Source organism: Capricornis sumatraensis, chromosome 3 (assembly GCF_032405125.1).
Source record: "Capricornis sumatraensis isolate serow.1 chromosome 3, serow.2, whole genome shotgun sequence".
Taxonomy (NCBI): domain Eukaryota; kingdom Metazoa; phylum Chordata; class Mammalia; order Artiodactyla; family Bovidae; genus Capricornis; species Capricornis sumatraensis.
Genome location: NC_091071.1, coordinates 45,346,803 through 45,365,887, shown reverse-complemented (window position 1 = coordinate 45,365,887; position 19,085 = coordinate 45,346,803). Strand labels below are relative to the sequence as shown.

The following is a 19,085-nucleotide window of genomic DNA, read 5'->3' as shown; positions in this document are numbered from 1 at the left end:
GTGTGGCATATGAGTGCTCTAGGTTGGGAAGGGGCCAGTCAGGCTGAGTCGAGCAGTGACAGGAAACCTGGGGAGAAAGCATTCAGGAGGCAGAGAGACTGCTCTGTCTTGAGAAGACCCTGTCCCAAGGTCTGCGGACTGAGTATGAAGGGCAGGAGAGCAGTGTCAGGACCTAAGGACCGACAGACTCAAGACTCCTCTGGGGGCTCTGTCTTAGACTTCACCTTATTGTGATTTTCAAGCAAACTTGGTTTTTGTTTCTCTGTTGATGCAGTGATTCTTTTGAGGTAATTGAAGGAGCCCAGTGCTGCTTTTGAGAATGGAAGTTAATATTTTGTGCAACTGAATTTCTTCAGTAGTAAAGAAATTTATTATACTCTTCTTCTTGGGCAGAAGATGATGTTTGTGTTTTAATTATGAAGTTTTTTGCCTAGGGATTATAGCAGCCCCATTCTTTATCCCCATCCCACTTAATCTGGGGAAAGAAGCTGGAATAGGAAAAATACATTGTTTTAAAATACAAGATAGAAAGGCACAGTTGAATAAAGTATACTTCTCTTCCTCAGATGATTTGTTTTACACGTGAACAGACTGCACAAAAATTTGGATGTAATTTTCTGGGAAGTACCATTATTTGTATATAGAAGAGGAAGAAAATCAATTAGAAACATTTTGTAGTTTGCTGTGGTTTGGTTATGCTGTGCCGTTTGACAAGTCCAGTTGTAAAATTTCAGAAGTACAGGTTTGGAGCTGCTGGGGAGACCCTCTTCCCAGCCAAACCATCCTCTTGCCTCAGGTTACATGGGCTTGAAGGGTCACAAGGGCACACAGGCAGGGGTGCCCCAAGGCAGGATGTGTAGATGGGCATGAACCATCGGTTCTGCATTTTCCCTCCTGTTTTCACCATGTTTTGCAGCCTTGGCATCAAGCTGCCTTGGCAGTTCTATTTTAAAGCCTATGCAAAGCACCCGCTCCCTGGCGTTCAGCTGGGATGCAGCCTCACTTATCTTTGAGTCTGACCCTGGGCCCTGTCTGTGCTGGATGCCGTCCTGCCGGCCCTGCCCTGTCTGACTGGACCAGCACGAGCCGCGGTCCCCAGCTCCTGGCCCGTGGGCAGGCATTCCCCCGTCTCAGCACTGTCTTGTGCCTCACCTCTAGTGTCCATCTCTTGAGGCGTCTGTCTCAGTCTTGCTCCTTTGTTTCGTCTTGTCTCTGCAGCCTGTGTTCTGATGGGGAAGCCTGTGTCCTCTCCGACACGGTGGCTTATTGAAAACACATACACACTTTGTTTCTCTTTTCCTTTTAATATTTTGGTGCCCCCCTTGCTACCAGGTTGAAAATTAGTCTCTCCCCTTTAATTTCAATTGGTGCTCTGCAGCCTAGCCTAAGTGTTCTTTTTAAAAAGTGTTGAGTTATATAGGGAAGGGTTTGTTGTCTGTTACTGCCTGCAAACAGAGGAGGCTTCCCTTTCTTCCTGCCCACCTACTCTCATCAAACCATACTTACTAAACAACACAAGTTCTGATATCTACTGTTCCTGGTTTTCAAGTGTGTGGTGGCTGCTGTGAGTCACAGAAGTCCTTTTAGCACCTCCCTGTGCCCGTCCCCAACCCTGCCCGCTCGGCCCCAACTGCTGGTTGGGGATTTGGGCTCTTGCTGCCCCTCTCCTGCCCTCAGACCTGGCTGGCTCCTCTACCACTGATAGCATGCCTGTGAAAATCGCTGCTGTGGTCACACTGACTCTGTCCCTGACCTGTGGCTGTGGCTCCGTGCTTTTCTCTGCTCAGCTGTCAGAGTGTGATGACCCCACCTTAAGGGTGACTGTGAGGATGACTAGTTGAGAGGATGCAGGGTAAGCTAGGCTGAGGGGCGACAGCACCATGTGAGGGTCAGCAGCCAGGTGGTTTCTAGCTGGCACCAGGAACCTTGGCCTCCTGCCTACTTGAGGCTGCTTGCCCCTATTTGGGGTCTCCTGGTCCTACTTGGAGTCATCTGATGCCTACGTGTGGTGGCTGTCTGAGGTTCCTAGGGCACCTCCATTGGGCCCTAGTTCTGGTCATTTGTAGATTCCAAGTCCAGGTGAGGGACTAGAGGAAGGGTCACTAGCTGGCTCTGCTTGTAAGCCTTGCCAGAAGTACTTGTTGTGTTGCTGGTCCTGGGAGAGTGGGGTTGGTGCAGCTCCACGCAGTGGTCCATGGCATGGCAGGAGAGGGACGGTCGTCCTATGGAGGCAAGATTTTAAACCCTGCCCTGCACAGAGCTGAGCCTGAGTTTAGGTGCAAGAAGGTGTGTCTGCCGAGTCAGAAGAGGCCCCTGGGCCCTAGGGGCCCCTCACCCAAGGGCAGGGGCAGGGAGTGCAGCAGGAGGAAGCAGTTGAGTCTCACTGGCTCCAAGTGTTGTAAGGTGTCACAGAATAGCATCCTGGACCTCGGCCTTGCCGGTAACCTTGCCCACTGTCCTCTTCTCGAGCTCATGAGTGTAGGCCCACTGTCCGAGTGCGAGGGCCCAACTGTGGGAGCCCAGGACATTCCGATAACTGAACAAGCAGGGCGGGTGGTGGTGCAGTGTGCATGAGGTTCCAGTTCAGTTCAGTCGCTCAGTCGTGTCCGACTCTTTGCGACCCCATGAATCACAGCACGCCAGGCCTCCCTGTCCATCACTAACTCCCGGAGTTCACTCAGACTCACGTCTATCGAGTCAGTGATGCCATCCAGCCATCTCATCCTCGGTCGTCCCCTTCTCCTCCTGCCCCCAATCCCTCCCAGCATCAGAGTCTTTTCCAATGAGTCAACTCTTCGCATGAGGTGGCCAAAGTACTGGAGTTTCAGCTTTAGCATCATTCCTTCCAAAGAAATCCCAGGGCTGGTTGGATCTCCTTGCAGTCCAAGGGACTCTCAAGAGTCTTCTCCAACACCACAGTTCAAAAGCATCAATTCTTCGGTGCTCAGCCTTCTTCACAGTCCAACTCTCACATCCATACATGACCACAGGAAAAACCGTAGCCTTGATTAGACGGACCTTAGTCGGCAAAGTAATGTCTCTGCTTTTGAATATGCTATCTAGGTTGGTCATAACTTTTCTTCCAAGGAGTAAGCGTCTTTTAATTTCATGGCTGCAGTCACCATCTGCAGTGATTCTGGAGCCCAAAAAAATAAAGTCTGACACTGTTTCCACCGTTTCCACTATTTCCCATGAAGTGATGGGACCAGATGCCATGATCTTCGTTTTAGGAATGTTAAGGTTTAAACCAACTTTTTCACTCTCTGCTTTCACTTTCATCAAGAGGCTTTTTAGTTCCTCTTCACTTTGTGCCATAAGGGTGGTGTCATCTGCATATCTGAGGTGATTGATATTTCTCCTGGCAGGCTTGATTCCAGCTTGTGTTTCTTCCAGTCCAGCGTTTCTCATGATGTACTCTGCATATAAGTTAAATAAGCAGGGTGACAATATACAGCCTTGACATACTCCTTTTCCTATTTGAAACCAGTCTGTTGTTCCATGTCCGGTTCTAACTGTTGCTTCCTGACCTGCATACACATTTCTCAAGAGGCAGGTCAGGTGGTCTGGTATTCCCATCTCTTTCAGAATTTTCCACAGTTTATTGTGATCCACACAGTCAAAGACTTTGGCATAGTCAATAAAGCAGAAATAGATATTTACCAGCTCGCAGTTCTGGCTCTGTGCTCTCCCACCCTACCCATGGGGAGGATACTGAGGAGTTGTCCAGAGCCGGGTGTCCCCTAAGCCCCAGAGCTCCCCGAGTCAGGGACACTCAAACAGCAGCACAGTGAAATCAGCATGTCTTTTCTTTTCTGGCCAAATGCAGGATCTTATTTTTCTGACTGGGGTGAACCTGCGCCCCACCAGTGGGAGGCACAGAGTCTTAACCCCTGGACTGTTAGGGGAGTTGCAGCTGAAATCTTTGTTTTAAAAACTTAAACTTACAAAATAAATTAGTTAATAGCTTGTTAAAAGACAGTTCCCCCAACTATTTAAATTCATTTTTATAACTTGGCAAACTATAGGAATCAAAAACAGGGTTGAAAACTGCTGTTGAAAAATCAATCAAGGAAGAAAAATAACTGGCTTTTATGGTGTTGGAGGACAGAAACCCTGGACAATGTCTATTTGCTCCGTTGCTTTCACCCCCATGGGAAGGAAGGATGCGATGGGTGGGGGGCGACCTGGGGGTGGGAGGGGCGGGTCACAGACTGGGGGTGCTGATGCTGGACTGTGAAACCGAGGCCCTGGTAGGTCTGGAAGTCTTTGTTTTGCTCCCAGCTGTCTGCTTTTTGTGCATCAAGTATGTATGTATCAGAAAAATGCCAGCATGAGGGTGGTTTTAGTGGCCAGTCAGCATGAGGGGGTAGGCGCCCTGTCGGGGCAGTTCTGCTCAACTCAATCTTAGCTGTGTTAGTCTGCTCAGGCTGTATGTGTGCTAAGTTGCTTCAGTCGTGTCCAGCTCTTTGTGACCCTATGGACTATAGCCCGCCAGGTTCTTCTGTCTGTGGGATTCTCCAGCCAAGATTACTGGAGTGGGATCTTCCCGACCTAGGGGTCACCCCCATCTCTTATGTCTCCTGTGTGGCAAGCGAGTTTTGTTTTTTGTGTTTTTACCTCTAGCGCCACCTGAGAAGCCCAACTGGAACAAAACCACACCCCAGGCAGCTTTCAGTTCAGTTCAGGCGCTCAGTCGTGTCTGACTCTTTGCGACCCCATGAACTGCAGCACACTAGGCCTCCCTGTCCATCACCAACTCCTGGAGCCTACCCAAACCCGTGTCCATTGAGTCAGTGATCCCATCCAACCATCTCATCCTCTGTCGTCCCCTTCTCCTCCCACCTTCAATCTTTCCCAGCATCAGGGTCTTTTGAAATGAGTCAGCTCTCTGCATCAGGTGGCCAAAGTATCGGAGTTTCAGCTTCAACATCAGTCCTTGCAATGAATATTCAGGACTGATTTCCTTTAGGATTGATTGGTTTAATATCCTTGCAGTCCAAGGGACTCTCGAGAGTCTTTCTCCAACACCACAGTTCAAAAGCATCAATTCTTTGGTGCTCAGCTTTCTTTATAGTCCAACTCTCACATCCATACATGACTACTGGAAAAACCATAGCCTTGACTAGACGGACCTTTGCTGGCAAGCAGCTTAGGCAATAGGAAAGTATTCTCTCCTAGAACTGGAGGCTAGAATTCTGAGATCAAGGTGTGAGCAGGGCTGGTTCCCTCCAAGGTGCCTCCCCTTGACTTGCAGACGGCCGCCTTCTCACCGTGTCCTCCCATGACCTTCCCTCTGTGCCTGTGGGCGCATGCCATCCTGCTGTGACCAGGCCCCAAGCCATGGAGGGAGCTGAGCCCAGGTAGACAGAAATGTCATCGAGTTGTTAAACTGTGAAGTCCTGCGTGGCAGCAGGGGAGGTTTTGAGTGTGTTCCAGATGAGTTATTTTTGTTACACTCTTGGGCTTTGGCACTGTGGCTTTTGACACTGCAAAGGTGTGTCAGTCCTTGAGGTGTAGTTGAGGCTCTGTCCCAGGGCTGTGCGGTGGGTGGCCAGGCACCCAAGGCCCCTGTGTTGTGCTGAGAGGAAGCCCCAGTGGGCTGAAGGGGGTGAGGCTGGCAAGATTCTGGATTTGGGGTGGCTGGAGCTGGGACAGGGAGTGTGGATTTTATTCCTGGGGCAGTGGGCCACCCCTGACAAGGGAGTGGCTGCTAGAAACGGAATCTTGAGGTGAAATTGTGAGGTGTCAAAGAAAGCGGTGAGATGGAGACTGGGGACTTGAATTCAGAACTGACTGTTCCAGGTTTCCTTAACAGATGAGGCAGACACCCGCTTCTTCTTTGTGGAAGAAGCACAGGCTGGGGAGTCATGGAGGTGCCCGTGGCCCTGGAATTAATTGGATGTTTGTAGGGTGTGTTCATGGTCGAAAAGCACGGAGAAGAAAATGCAGTAATTAGGAAAGAGCCTCTGTGTGTGATAAGAGAGCCTTGACTGGTAGTTCACACAAAGATTAAAGGATGCTGTGAGAGAATGTTCAACAACTTCAGTGTTTTTATGGAAGTTGGAAGGGAAAAGCAGCTTGCAGAATAACTTGTATCATCTTGTTTCTGTGAGGGATCAGAGGCTTATGGATAATTTCCTTTACTTTTTCTTTATTTTCTGATTTATCTGCCATAAATATTGATAATTTTTTTATCCTAATTTTTAATTGTTGTAAAATATGCAGAACATAAAATTTGCCATTTTAATGTCACCACCGTCCATCTCCAGAACTTTTCCTGTCTTCCCACACTGGAACCCTGTGCCCATGAGACAGCAATTCCCCAGTCTCCTCTTCTCCAGCCCCGGGGTAGCCGCTGTTCTACTTCCTCTCTGAGTTTGGCTCCCTCCTCTGAGTGGGGTCGTGCAGTGCTCTTCCATTTGTGACTTACTTGTTTCCGTTAGCATGACTTCCAGGCTCATTCGTGTTTTTGCATGTGTCAGGATTTCCTTCCTCATTAAGACCAAATAATATTCCATTGTACATATAAACCACAGCAAACAAAAGTGTCCTTAAACACTGATTTAAAATAAGTTGAACATTTGACATTTTTCCTAGGACGTGACCCAAGTGTGTCACAGAGCCTTTCTGCAGCTCTCTTGCACCACCTCTTCTGTCATTGGGTGCTCCCGGCCTGTCCTGGGCAGAGGGTGGGGAGGAACCGGGTCCCATGGGCACTGAGTGGAAAGCTAGGGCAACTGATCATGGGGGCTGCGTGGTTGTTCCTGGGTGGTTGGCTTGACCTGTGGAGGTGAGAGGCACAGAGGTAAGGCCAGGCAGCCCTGTGGGACCACAGGGACCTTGTTGGGCAGCCTGGCTCCTTGGAGGCGGTCAGCCTTGAGGTGCCCTGCATGGGCCCCGCTGGGGCCTCTGCGCTGGCTCTGCAGGGCAGTGACCAGGAGGAAGACTTGGCTCTGTGCACCCCTGTCCTGGATGTACTCCTTTCTTGTGTGTGTGGAATAGGAAGTTGTGATGACAGAAGGAAGTTGGTAATGAAAGGGAGATTTTTTCATTGCTGTGAAAAACAACTGCTATATTTAACATTAACGTGGATGGTGAGAACCACGCAGAATGGACCTTGTGCTGTTGTCGGGCTCGGGGAGGAGTTCAGGCCTCGGCTCCCTTGGTGTCTGTCCTCCCCGTCCCGCTGATCTCTCGTTGCTGGCTGAGAGCTGTCGCCGTCTCCAGGGCAGAGTTACTTCTCCTTTCGGAGCTGCCGGCATTTGCCTGGTTTGACCCTCTTGTGTTAGTCATTCACACTGAGCGTGGTTGTTTCCTCTCTGAATGATTTTCAGTTGTGCACCCCCGTCTTTATCCCTGGGCGTTTCCTGCCTGGAAGCCAGCTCTCTCTGACACTTGAGTAGTCCAGCTTCCTTTGACTAGTCTTGCTTGGTTTCTCTTTTCCCCGTTTACTGTCAGCTACCTGTGTCATTATGTCTGAAATGAGTTTCTTACAGCTGGCATAGGCTTGGGTCCAGAGTTTTTAAATCCATTCTGAAAATCTCTGTCTTTAATTGGTGTGTTTCAACTTACTTTGATAAACCTAATTATTGATATGTTTGGGTTTAGGTCTGCATTTTATTATTTAAGTCCTCTTAGATCCCTCCCTCTCCGTCTCTCTTTTTTTGGCTTATAAACAATGGAAATTTATTTCTCACAAATTATTGTTCTCTAGGTCATGAACCACTTTGTTCAGGCTATTTTAAAGATATTTTTTCATTGTCTTTATTTTTAGCAGTGTGACTGTGATCTGTCTGGGTAGGGATTTCTTTAGGTTTGTCTTGTTTGGGGTCTGCTGAGCTTCTTGAATCTGTAGACACATTTGCAAAGGGCCACATTTGCAGAGGTTTTAGTTGTGTTTTCAAATATTGATCCAGCTTGTTCTTGTATTTTTATGAGACAATGTTAGATAGTTTTCTCTTGTTCCAGAGGTCCTCAAGGTTCTTCATTTTTTCCGGTCCTCAAGGTTCTTCATTTTTTTCAATCTTTTTTGCCCCCTCTGTCATTCAAATTAGCTTATTTCTGTTGCTTTGTCTTCAAATTCACTGAATCTTTCCTCTGCTTTTAAGCTCATGTGGAGAGTTCATTAAATTTCAGTATTGTATTTTTTAAGTTTATGTTTAATTGGAGGGTAATTGCTTTGCAGTGTTGTATTGATTTCTGGAATACAACGTCATGAATCAGCCATGTGTATACATGCATGCCTTCCTGCTTGACCTGCCACCCCCCACCCCCACCGCAGCACTCCAAGTCATCACGGAGCACCCTGCGGAGCTGCCTGTGCTGTATAGCTGCTTCCCGCTAGCTACCTCTGTACACGGTAGTGTATATATGGCAGGGCTCTTCTCTCAGTTTGTTCCACCCTGTCCTTCCCCTCTATCTCCACAAGTCTGTTCTCTATGTCTGTGTCTCTATTCTTGCCCTCCAAATAGGTTCATCAGTACCATTTTTCTAGATTCCATATATATGTGTTAATATATGATGATTTGTTTTTCTGACTTACTTCACTCTGTATAATAGGTTCCAGGCTCATCTGCCTCAGTTCAACTGATTCATATTTGTTCCTTTTTATGGCTAAGTAATATTCCATTATCCATTCATCTGTCGAGGGACATCTAGGCTGCTTGCATGTCCTAGCTGTTGTAAATAGTGCTGCTGTGAATATTGGGGTACAAGTGTCTTTTTAAATTATGATTTTCTCAGGGTATATGCCCAATAGTGGGATTGCTTGGCCATATAGTAGTTTTATTCCTAGTTTTTTAAGGATTCCCCATATTCTTTTTCATAGTAGCTGTATCAATTTACATTCCCACCAACAGTGCAAGAGAGTTCCCTCTTCTCCACATCCTCTCCAGCATTTATTGTTTGTAGATTTTTTTGATGATGTATTTTTTAGTTCTAAATTTCCATTCAGTTATTTATTTATTTATTTGTGACTTTCAGTTTTTTTGTTCAGTTCAGGAGTGCCATGTTTGTTTAGAGCATTTTTATAGTAGGTACTTAAAGTCTGGTAAATAATTGTAGCAGCTGTATTATTTGGCATTGGTACCTGTTGCTCATCTTTTCCCGTAGGAGCTGACGTTACTGGTTCTTTACTGAGTAGTTCGAATTGCAGCTGGACATTTTGGATATTATAGTATGAGACTCTGGGTCTTGTTGAAATCCTAGGAAATGTTGTTTTTGTTTTAGCTGGCAAACAGCCTGCTTTGATTTAGGCGACAGTTCTGACCTGTCCTCTCTGGACTATGGTGCAGTGTCACACCTGTCTTTGGAGCTCAGCAGTGCCTTTTGGATCTGTCCTGGGTGTGCCTCCTGTGGCCGTCTGGGACCTGGCTCTGGTCTCAGGGCTTGGGATGTGAGGATCAGATCCACGCATGTGCAGCTTGAGGGTGAGCCTGATGACATTTCTGACCAACTTTGTGGGCTTGCTCTTCCACGCTTCTTCCTCTCCACATTGTCCCTGGGGCTTTCCAGTGCCCTGGGGTTCCCTTTTTGGTCCTCTGACCAGCATGCTGAGGCTTTGGAAACCTGCCTCACCAAATACTTCCGCACCCATGCCTGTCTGGTGCCCAGCGCTAAGTGGAGCAGCTGGGTACCTCTTCCTTTTCTTTCAGTGTTCTTGCCCAGCCTGCCTGCTGTCATTTCCAATCTCAGAATGAACATAGCTGACCATGTAGCTGCCCCAGTATCCTGCTGGGGTCAGGGCTGCTTCACATGTCCATCTGGAGTTAGAGTTGCTCCCTGAGGCCCATGAAGGATCACAGCAACATTCAGCGGGAGGCGAGCTGGAGTATGTTGACGCCTCCCTTCTGGAGCCAGCACAGATGTATCAGATGAAGTCCGTCTCCTTTTCTGTGCTTCTGTATGGCAGTCAGAGTTCAGGCCCTCAGTCCTCTGCCAGTAGCCCTCTCCCATTTTCCTTTCTTTGGCCATAGGCCCTCGCCTTATTGGGCCTGGCAGGCTGTCCTGTATCTGTGGAGTCAGGGCGCTGGCTCTGTGCATCTTCATCCCGAGCGTGTGGCCCTGCTCGGAGGATGCCCCTGGGAAGTGTCATTGGTTGGAAGCACTGTTGCCCATCGGAGGCTGTGCTGGCCTCCTGAGGACAGACATATAGTACGGGAGGAACTCTTCCTGCCCCCAGCTCAGTGAAGGGGTGGTCAGACCCTCGCGGAGAGCCCTCCAGGATGATGGCCCTGAGGTGGGAGGGTGGCAGGAAGCCATGGGATGTGTGTTGGCCCTTGTGCCCTATACCACGACCAGCAGCAGCTGTGTTGTGACTCCCCTGTTGATGAGGCCCGAGAGAGACGCCAGGCCCCAGGGACAGTCTAAGATGCCTCTGCCATCCCCAGCTCCCTAAGAAGAAGGCACGGGGGAGCAGGACCCTAAGTACCCCACGCTGGAGGGACTGTCATGCCCTTCCTCACAGCATGGGGGGCTTTGTGTTTGGTTCTAGGCCAGGATGGCAGCCCAGGTGACGCTGGAGGATGCACTGTCTAACGTGGACCTCTTGGAAGAGCTGCCTCTGCCTGACCAGCAGCCCTGCATCGAGCCCCCACCATCCTCACTGCTCTACCAGGTGGGTGCTGCGCAGCTGCAGGACACGTGACCTGTGTTGCTGACCTCCATGTGATCGTTTTCTTTTTCCTTCCAGCCAAATTTCAACACTAATTTTGAAGACAGAAATGCATTTGTTACCGGCATTGCAAGATACATTGAACAAGCAACCGTCCATTCTAGCATGGTAACTACATGGTTTCCTCAGTGGGAGGGCAGGGGTTTGCCACATCTGAATGGCAAATGTCTTTTTTTTTTTGGTATTATTCTATTGCTAAGAACAGTGCATGCTCTTTCCAAAAATCTGGCTTCTGTGGCCCAGAGAAAACCTTTGTCAGCATCAGCAAGCCCACTCTCCTTTGTTTATACTTGTGCTCAAGCATACCAGGCACACACCCATATTGGATTTAGATTGCAGAAGTGAATTGCATTGTTGTTATAACTATGTATATTAATAATTTAATGAACATTTTGATATGTCATTAAATTACACCAGATGAAGTAATGTTTAATAGCTGTCTAGTCCATTTGGTAAGTGTTCAAAATTTAACTATTTTTGCATGTTTACTTAGTTTGTTGTGCTTTTTTATAATAAGTTCTATGATGAATATCTTCCTAAATACATACTTATTCTCCCCGGCTAGATTTGTACAAGTGAATTTATTAGATCAAACCTTGTGAGCATTTTAACGCATCTTAAAAATACTTTCAGACTGTAGTCAGCTTCCTGGCCTTTCCCTCTGGTTTATGGCTGTATATGTTAGCAATTTGTGACCGTTCTGCTTGCCTTTGGTTTGCCTGGTGTACCCTTGCAGAATGAGATGCTGGAGGAAGGCCAAGAATACGCTGTCATGCTGTACACCTGGAGAAGCTGCTCTCGGGCCATCCCACAGGTGCCGGTCCCAGCCAGACCCCACCCCACCCCCACTGGCCACACCCCACTCCAGACAGACCAGGCCTCATCCCTTTCAGGCTTTCCTGCCCAGTCACACCACACCCCACTTCTGATCTGCCCTTCTCCAGCAACTCCTCACATTCTCTGTGTTGAAGCCTCCCTCTGTCATGCTTGTTTACTTCCAGGTGAAATGTAACGAACAGCCTAACAGAGTTGAAATTTATGAGAAAACCGTGGAGGTCCTTGAGCCTGAGGTCACGAAACTGATGAATTTTATGTACTTCCAGGTAAAACGGTGCAATAATCCCAGGGGTTTAGTGCAGAGAGTGGGGCGCTGGCACATTTACTGCATGTAAATTCAGACCCTCACAACAGCTTTGAGGCCAAAGGGAACTAAACCTTTCACAAGGCTGAAGCTTGACTGGCTGTTTCAGAATAAATGCTGCTTTTATGTTTCACTCTCTCCTTCCCTTGAGAGTGACTTTGTATTTCCTGCATGAAGACTGCTTTCTATCAGTATGCTTGTACTTTCAATCAATCTGGTTTTCACATGTTTTCATCCCATTGTCTGCTCTGGTGGGCCTCACCCTGGTCTGGACTACTTCTGGCCCTTGGGTTAGGCAGGGTGGCTATGGGAGGGGCCTTCCTGGATTTTTAAAGACGTGCTTTAGAAATGTGTGTGAGTTTTTTTTTTTTATTACAGATTCCTTTAGCAAACAGAGAAGATAGAACTCCTTAGATCATGAGTTTTTGTTTTATCTTAAAAAATTGTCAAGTGGAAATCCTCCCACCCCCTTTTTCAACTCTGAAAGCTAAAGCAATCTGCTTTACAGATGTTCTTTTGCAGCATTTTGCTCAGTAACTTTGCCGGAATAGTCAACAAAATTCTTTTACTTTGGGGACATAGTTGGTAAAGTGCAAAATCGGTGATGATTGTTAGAGAGCAATGACATGTGGAAATTGCTTTCTAGAAAATGCCTCTTTACCTGAGCTGTAAATAATGCACCTGTTGGTTGGGCATTTCATCAGCGAGTAATGTGAGTCTGGACCCTGTGCTTGGAGCTGAGTCTGGGGTTGGCCCGTCCATTAAAGCAGTGTATTTGTCCCTGCTTCCTCTGCACAGAGAAATGCCATTGAGCGTTTTTGTGGGGAGGTGAGGCGCCTGTGCCATGCGGAGAGAAGGAAGGACTTCGTGTCCGAAGCCTACCTGATCACCCTGGGCAAGTTCATCAACATGTTTGCTGTGCTGGACGAGCTGAAGAACATGAAGTGCAGTGTGAAGAATGACCACTCAGCCTACAAGAGGTGAGCGTGCCTGGGCTCCCAGGCGCCTTTGCAAGGTGGGTGCGGCACCCACAAGGGCCATTCTTGGGCCTGAGACAGATCACGAGCCCTACGAAGCATTCTGGTAGTCCTGTGTGTGGAGGGGGCTCTGGACTCCCATCACCCTAGAGGACAATGTGCTGCCGTGAGCCTGCGCATCTGGGCTAGGTGGGCACGTCACAGCAGTGTGTCTGTAAGACTGAGTACGTTGGTGGCGGGTAGATCAGAGCAGCTGTCCTGTAACCAACTCTCTAGGGAAAGTCTGTGCCCTAGACTGTTTAGGCAAGTTGGCTGGAATGAGATGCTTACTTCTGTTTCCTTTGTTAGACAATGAATCTTAGCTATACAATTGACTTAGAAGAGATTTACTTTGCATCTGAATAGGCTGTGGTTTCATTTGTAGAGAAAGGAAAGTAATTTCTCCTGTGCCCTTCTAGGTTCTTGCCTGAGAATTCCCTTTAAGAAAGCAGAAACTAAGAAGAGCAAAACAAATTTAATTTAATAAGTATGTGGGGGGGGGGGTGTCCCAAATATGAGACCCAAAGAAGTAACCTTTTAAACAAAGAAAAAGTAACCTGTGAAGAACTGATAAGACAGAGAAGTTTGAGTTGGCCTGGTCAGTGAGTGAGGAGGTAGGAAGGTTGTTCACACAGCCTCTGGTGATGAGGACACCTCCTGACCTCCTGGTACAGGGAGGTTACCTTTCATGTGGGAGGTTTCTTTCCTGCTTTCAGGGGCACAGAGGAGGTCAGAATGTACTTGCTGCAGCTATTTAAGTAACTAATCCAGAATAAATCAGTATGCCACAGTGGCATATTTGGGGGCAGCCTACCCTGAACCCTAGTGCTGTGTCTTTAAAATGAAATCAACTTGAGATGCAGCACAAAACAGATCTGAGCTTGGGTCAGCAGTGGGGGTGGAGCTAGATCTCCCAGACTTCAAGCCTTGTTCGTGTGAAATAAGTTCAGGTGTTCAATTCACCAAGTCGGCTCTGCATGCAAGCGTAGATCTTCAGAATGACAACATCTTTTGAATTGTCCTGTTAACTCCTCTCCAGTAGGAGAGTCTGGAGTTGTTTCCATTTGATGCCAGTGTTCGGGGGTTTCAAGTGTGTGGGACTCTTGGTGGAGCATGGGGCTTCTCAGCTTCCCAGTCCAGGAGGACAGCTTCTGCTCCTGATGGCACAAATCACTTGTTGCATGATTTTGATCAGCTTTGTCAGCCTTTTATCAGAGAAATGGGGAGGTAGACAGCACCAGTAGTTTTTCATTTTAAAAAGGTTTCTTTTCTCTCTCTTTTAGCAGTAGCACCTTTATTTCAAAGCCCAGTCTGGAAAACAGTTTAAAGATGGGACTGCTCTGTGGAAGGCCATTGGAGGGCCCCTGGGCACTCCCTTCAGAAATTGCCCACCATCTTTGCCGCCCCCTAGGCTCCCCTGAGCGCAGAAGATGGCTGAGGCACCCCTCATCCTTCCAGCATCCTCTTGCTATGATCTCTGTTATGGACAATCTGTTGGTTCACTTTCCCAGGCAATAACCCTTACTCATCCCCAGCCCTCACACGCAATGGTCAACATTCAAAACGCCTATTTAAAAAAAAAAAAAAAAAATCAAAAAATACTTTATTTGCACGTAGCTGGTAGTTACAACTTCTGCTAAGTGTAAGTTCCAGATAACCCATATTGTCATGGTGAGGCTTAAGGAAAATAAAAACAGGTATTTTTGGTCCTTTTCTTAATTTCCATTCTTGCAGCTTCAACAATCACTCAAATCAATAAAGTGAACACTATACATTCTTTTAAAAAGAATATAAACATACCAGTTGATATTAATTTTTACATATATAAAAAAAAACTTATAGAAATAAGCAAGATTACAGTTTATTTCTCACCTGGAATGTCCTGATGTAGGTGGCCTGCAGCTAAGTGGGTTCCAGACCGTTCAGGAACCAGGGCTCCAGCCTTGTAGACCAGAATGGCTACTTGAGCTCCAGGTGTCATCTCTGCATTCAGGTCAACAGGAAGGAAAGAGAGTTGAAGGCCCTACAATATCTCTTATGAGTAAACTTTCAAGTGCCTTACAAAGTTTTGCCTTATATCTCATGGCTGAGCAGTTGATCCCAATGTGGAGATGAGGCACGTTGCTGCACTACAGAAATTCAGGGCTTATTTTGAAGCAGGAAGGAAAGGAAATGACAGTTGGGGTAGGTTACCAGTCTTTGCCATGAAAGCTTTTCTTTAGTAAAACCCTCAAGGTTCTAGGTTGTACAGACAGGTCCTAAACTTTTTTGGGGAAGCCCTAGATGTGCAGAGTCCTCTCATGTGCTTTCATACTGCTTTGTAAAAACTAGAGACTCAGCCCATGTTGTGCAGGACTGTTGGACCTCAGCATACAGGTCCTTCTGTGTCCACCATTCCCCTGTCAGCCCATGAGTAGGTCATATAGGTCTTGTTTTCCAGATATGGTGAGAGTCAGGAGAGTTCAGGGGGTATGTATTGATTTATAATAAGAAGTGTATGTTCATCCTCATTTCTGGCACAACTCCTAAAACCCTTGGAATTTCCTGTGATGAAAGCATAAAGTTTCTCTTGTTATGTTAGTGTGATTTTGGAAAGCCCTTAGGTACCCTCAGGATGGGGCTGATCACCAGAGGAATCAGCCCTGGGACTGGAGGGTTGGAACTTTTAGTCCTACCCTCCTGACCTCAGTGGGGAGAGAGGGGTTAGAGGTTGAACCCATTGTCAGCATCCAATAATCTAATCAAACATGTTTATATGAGGAATCTTCCATTAAAAACCCTGAAGGACAGGGTTTGGAGAGCTTCCAGGTTGGTGAACATGTGGAAGTTTGGTGGAGTGGTGATTGGAGAGGCCGTGGAAGCCCCCATTCTTCTCCCATACATTGCCCTACTCCTGGGGTCTGATGCTGTCTTCCAGCAGTGTCAGAATTTAGTTCATTGCAGGCCACCCAGCTGGTATTAGAATGTTGCTTGATGGTGTGGGAAAACCCACCGCTCATGTTAGACTTGGTACCAGATCTTTAGGTTTGTCCAAGATGGAGCTGAAAATTGGTGGAGTCAGGATTTTGTCTCAAACCTTTGGCACAGAACTGTGTGTGGTGTGGTCCCTGACTGGTGGGAGGTTTGGCTGCCCGAAAGTTTCCTAGCAGAGAACCTAAACGGTGCTGTCACTCAGCACTGGACTCACGGAGGGGGTGTCGGCCTTTTTCAGACTTGGGGGTAGGGAGCAGCGTGAGAGGCCCTCGTGTCGGTGCCCTTCAGGAAAGCCTGTGAGTGGTGCTGCCACGTCTCTGAGGAAGTCTGTCAGCTATGGACAGTGGGGTCATGAGCTGTCCACATTGCAGGGGAGAAGCTGGAGGAGGCTGAAATTGAAACCAGCGTCTGTGATGCACATGTCTACAGATAACTATAGCAGTAGTAGAGTAATTTTGATTTTGCCAGGCTTTTTTTTTTTTTCAATGTCATTAAGCATGTTGGTTGATTAACCTTTTTTCCCCCTCTTTTATAGGGCTGCTCAGTTTTTACGTAAAATGGCAGATCCACAGTCCATCCAGGAATCACAGAATCTGTCCATGTTCCTGGCCAACCACAACAAGATCACACAAGTAACTCACACTCTGGCTGACGGGGCACATTCCCAGGGGGCTGAAGGGCAGAGAGTGGTCAGTGACATAGATCTCACTCTGTGTTTTAGTCTCTGCAGCAGCAGCTGGAAGTGATTTCTGGTTATGAAGAGCTCCTAGCAGACATTGTGAATCTCTGTGTGGATTACTATGAAAATAGAATGTACCTGACGCCCAGTGAGAAACACATGCTTCTCAAAGTACGTGTGTTGCCAACAGCACCATGAGAAAGGGGCAGCCTTCTTTTCATCATAATGAACTTGATGATTGTTTTGCCAACCTTTTCTCTCATGCTTGTGTGTGTGTGTGTGTGTGTGTACATATAGCATCTTCCACCTTACATGCAGATTGCACTACAAATCCTTGACATATTCCCATGAGTGTGTCCCAAGCTTGAGCCCAGTGCCAGGTAGGTCTCATGTCCATCCCTGGAGAAGGTGCTTGTAGATAAGGAGGTTTTGGTCAAGAACTTTTCTCAGCATAAAGCTTCTTGTAGCAGAGATTGTGCCAGATTTTACTTGGCAGGGATGTAGTTCCTAGAAATTTAGTATACTGTGTCACCATGATTGGGCTTCCCAGGTTATTCTAGTGGTAAAGGACCTGCCTGCCAGTGCAGGAGACGTAACAGATGCAGGTTTGATCTCTGGGTTGGGAAGAGCCCCTGGAGGAGGGCATGGCAACCCACTCCAACATTCTTGTTTGGAGAATCTCATGAATAGAGAAACCTCGCATGCTACAATAATCCATAGCATTGCAAAGAGTTGGACATGACTGAAATGACTTAGCACACATGCACGTCGCCATGATTTCAGTCGTTGTTCAAGAATCATGCCATTTAACATATTCCTCTATTTCAAATTGGGGAGGTTTGCAATGATGTTTCTCATTGGGAAAATGAGAAGTTTTTTTTTTATTTTAATTTTTTAATCAAATGAAAGTTTAATAACATATACATTGGAGATGACCCAGGGAAACTGAGCAGCTCTGAGGAGATGGTTCTGCCGTTCTCTTCACCCTGCTCTCTGCCTTCATAGAGGCCCCTTCATGTGGGACCCTGTGCTGGATGTCCCGCTGGCCCAAGCAAGTGGGCCCGGCTCCAGGACTTCTTCCACATAGGAGAACAGCATGGAGGGGTCAGGGAAAAAGGGCGCTGTCCAGTGCAGTGCTTTGTGATACTGGAAACATTCTGTTTGCACCTATTGGTACAAGAGCTCCCTGGCAATAGGTGCTTTTGGAAATTCACATTTCTTATTGCCTTGTGCTTCGGGAGAGGTGGGACTGATGTGTATACACGTAAGAGGAAACAAGAAGTGACATAAAAAAGCTCCATGTGAACCGCTAACTATTAATTTCTGAGGGGCTTTTAAAAATACTTTTTAGCAAGCCTAGAAATATTAAAATTACGAAAAGAAAAATCTCATTGGAAAAGACAAATAAACAGTAAAAGTAGTAGATCAACTTGTAGCAAGGTTAAAAGACAAAAGTAGTAAAATCACCTATATTCGTAATAAATAGTGAAGGGATACAGAAAAGCTATAAAACATAATGTAAAAAACATTGAGCGTTGGTAGGGGAGTAAAAATGCAGAGTTACTAGAACGAGTGCAAACTTAAGAGATTGTAACTTAAAATAATCATATATATACATATATATGGGTTGCTATATATCAACCTCATGATAACCACAACCAAAAATTTATAACAGATACACAAAAAAGAGAAAGAAATCTAAACCTAACACTAAAGATAGTCATCAAATCACAAGGGAAGACAGCAAAAGAAGGAGAAATGAATGAAAAGGAACTATGAAAAACTGAAGAGCTTAACAACGAATAAAATGGCAATAAGCATGTTGTTGTTTAGTTGCTAATTGTGTCTGATTCATTGTGACTCCATGGACTGTGGGCTGCTCCACTCCATGGGAATTCCCAGACAAAAATACTGGAGTGGGTTGCCATTTCCCTCACCAGGGAATCTTTCTGACACAGAAATTGAACCCGGGTCTCCTGTATTGGCAGGCAGATTCTTTACTGCTGAGCCACTAGGGAAGTACCTATCAATAATTAATTTAAATGTGAGTGGATTAAATGCTCCAGTCGAAAACATACAGTAGCTGAATGGGTTAAAAAATAAGACCCATATGTATGCTGCCTTCAAGAGACTCACTTTAGATCTAAAGACAGACTGAAAGTGAGGGGATGGAAAATGATATTTCATGGAAATGGAAAGAAAGCTAGGGTGGCAATACTTATATCAGACAAAGTAGACTAAAACAAAGACTTAACAGTGCAATTCTAAAGAACAAGGACGAAGTCATGAAACGTGGAAGTTTGCTGTGCCTGTGATGTCAACAGTAATGTTGAAGAAGTGTAGAAAAATGATAGAGGAGATGGAGGAACTTCTCAGTGTGTAGATGCAGGGTCAACCACTCAATGCTGCTTCAAAAGAAAGCTAAAAGCCTTTGTGAAGACTGGAGGAAGAACCACAGTAACGAATCAGAGGGTGCATCTTTTAATGCCAGCCATGGCTAGTTTCATCAGTTCAAGGCTAGAGTCAGCCTTTACAACATAAAAGCAAATGGTGAGATAGCTAGTGCAGATAGGGTAGCTGCCTGGGAATTTCCTGAAATGCTTT

At 46.6% G+C, this 19,085-nt stretch overlaps 1 protein-coding gene across 2 annotated transcripts in view; it reads left to right on the top strand.

Moving 5' to 3' along the window:
• The window catches only part of CYFIP1 (cytoplasmic FMR1 interacting protein 1), a 102,600-nt gene that overhangs the window by 18,693 nt on the left and 64,822 nt on the right, over positions 1 to 19,085 (top strand). The window contains exons 2-8 of one of the 2 annotated variants that reach the window (XM_068968027.1): positions 10,493 to 10,615; positions 10,691 to 10,780; positions 11,409 to 11,486; positions 11,674 to 11,775; positions 12,612 to 12,793; positions 16,338 to 16,434; positions 16,524 to 16,652. In XM_068968027.1, the coding sequence (XP_068824128.1) occupies positions 10,499 to 10,615; positions 10,691 to 10,780; positions 11,409 to 11,486; positions 11,674 to 11,775; positions 12,612 to 12,793; positions 16,338 to 16,434; positions 16,524 to 16,652 (795 nt within the window). In that variant the 5' untranslated portion in view covers positions 10,493 to 10,498. The remainder of the gene's footprint in view (positions 1 to 10,492; positions 10,616 to 10,690; positions 10,781 to 11,408; positions 11,487 to 11,673; positions 11,776 to 12,611; positions 12,794 to 16,337; positions 16,435 to 16,523; positions 16,653 to 19,085) is intronic. The other variant, XM_068968028.1, reaches the window with a different exon arrangement.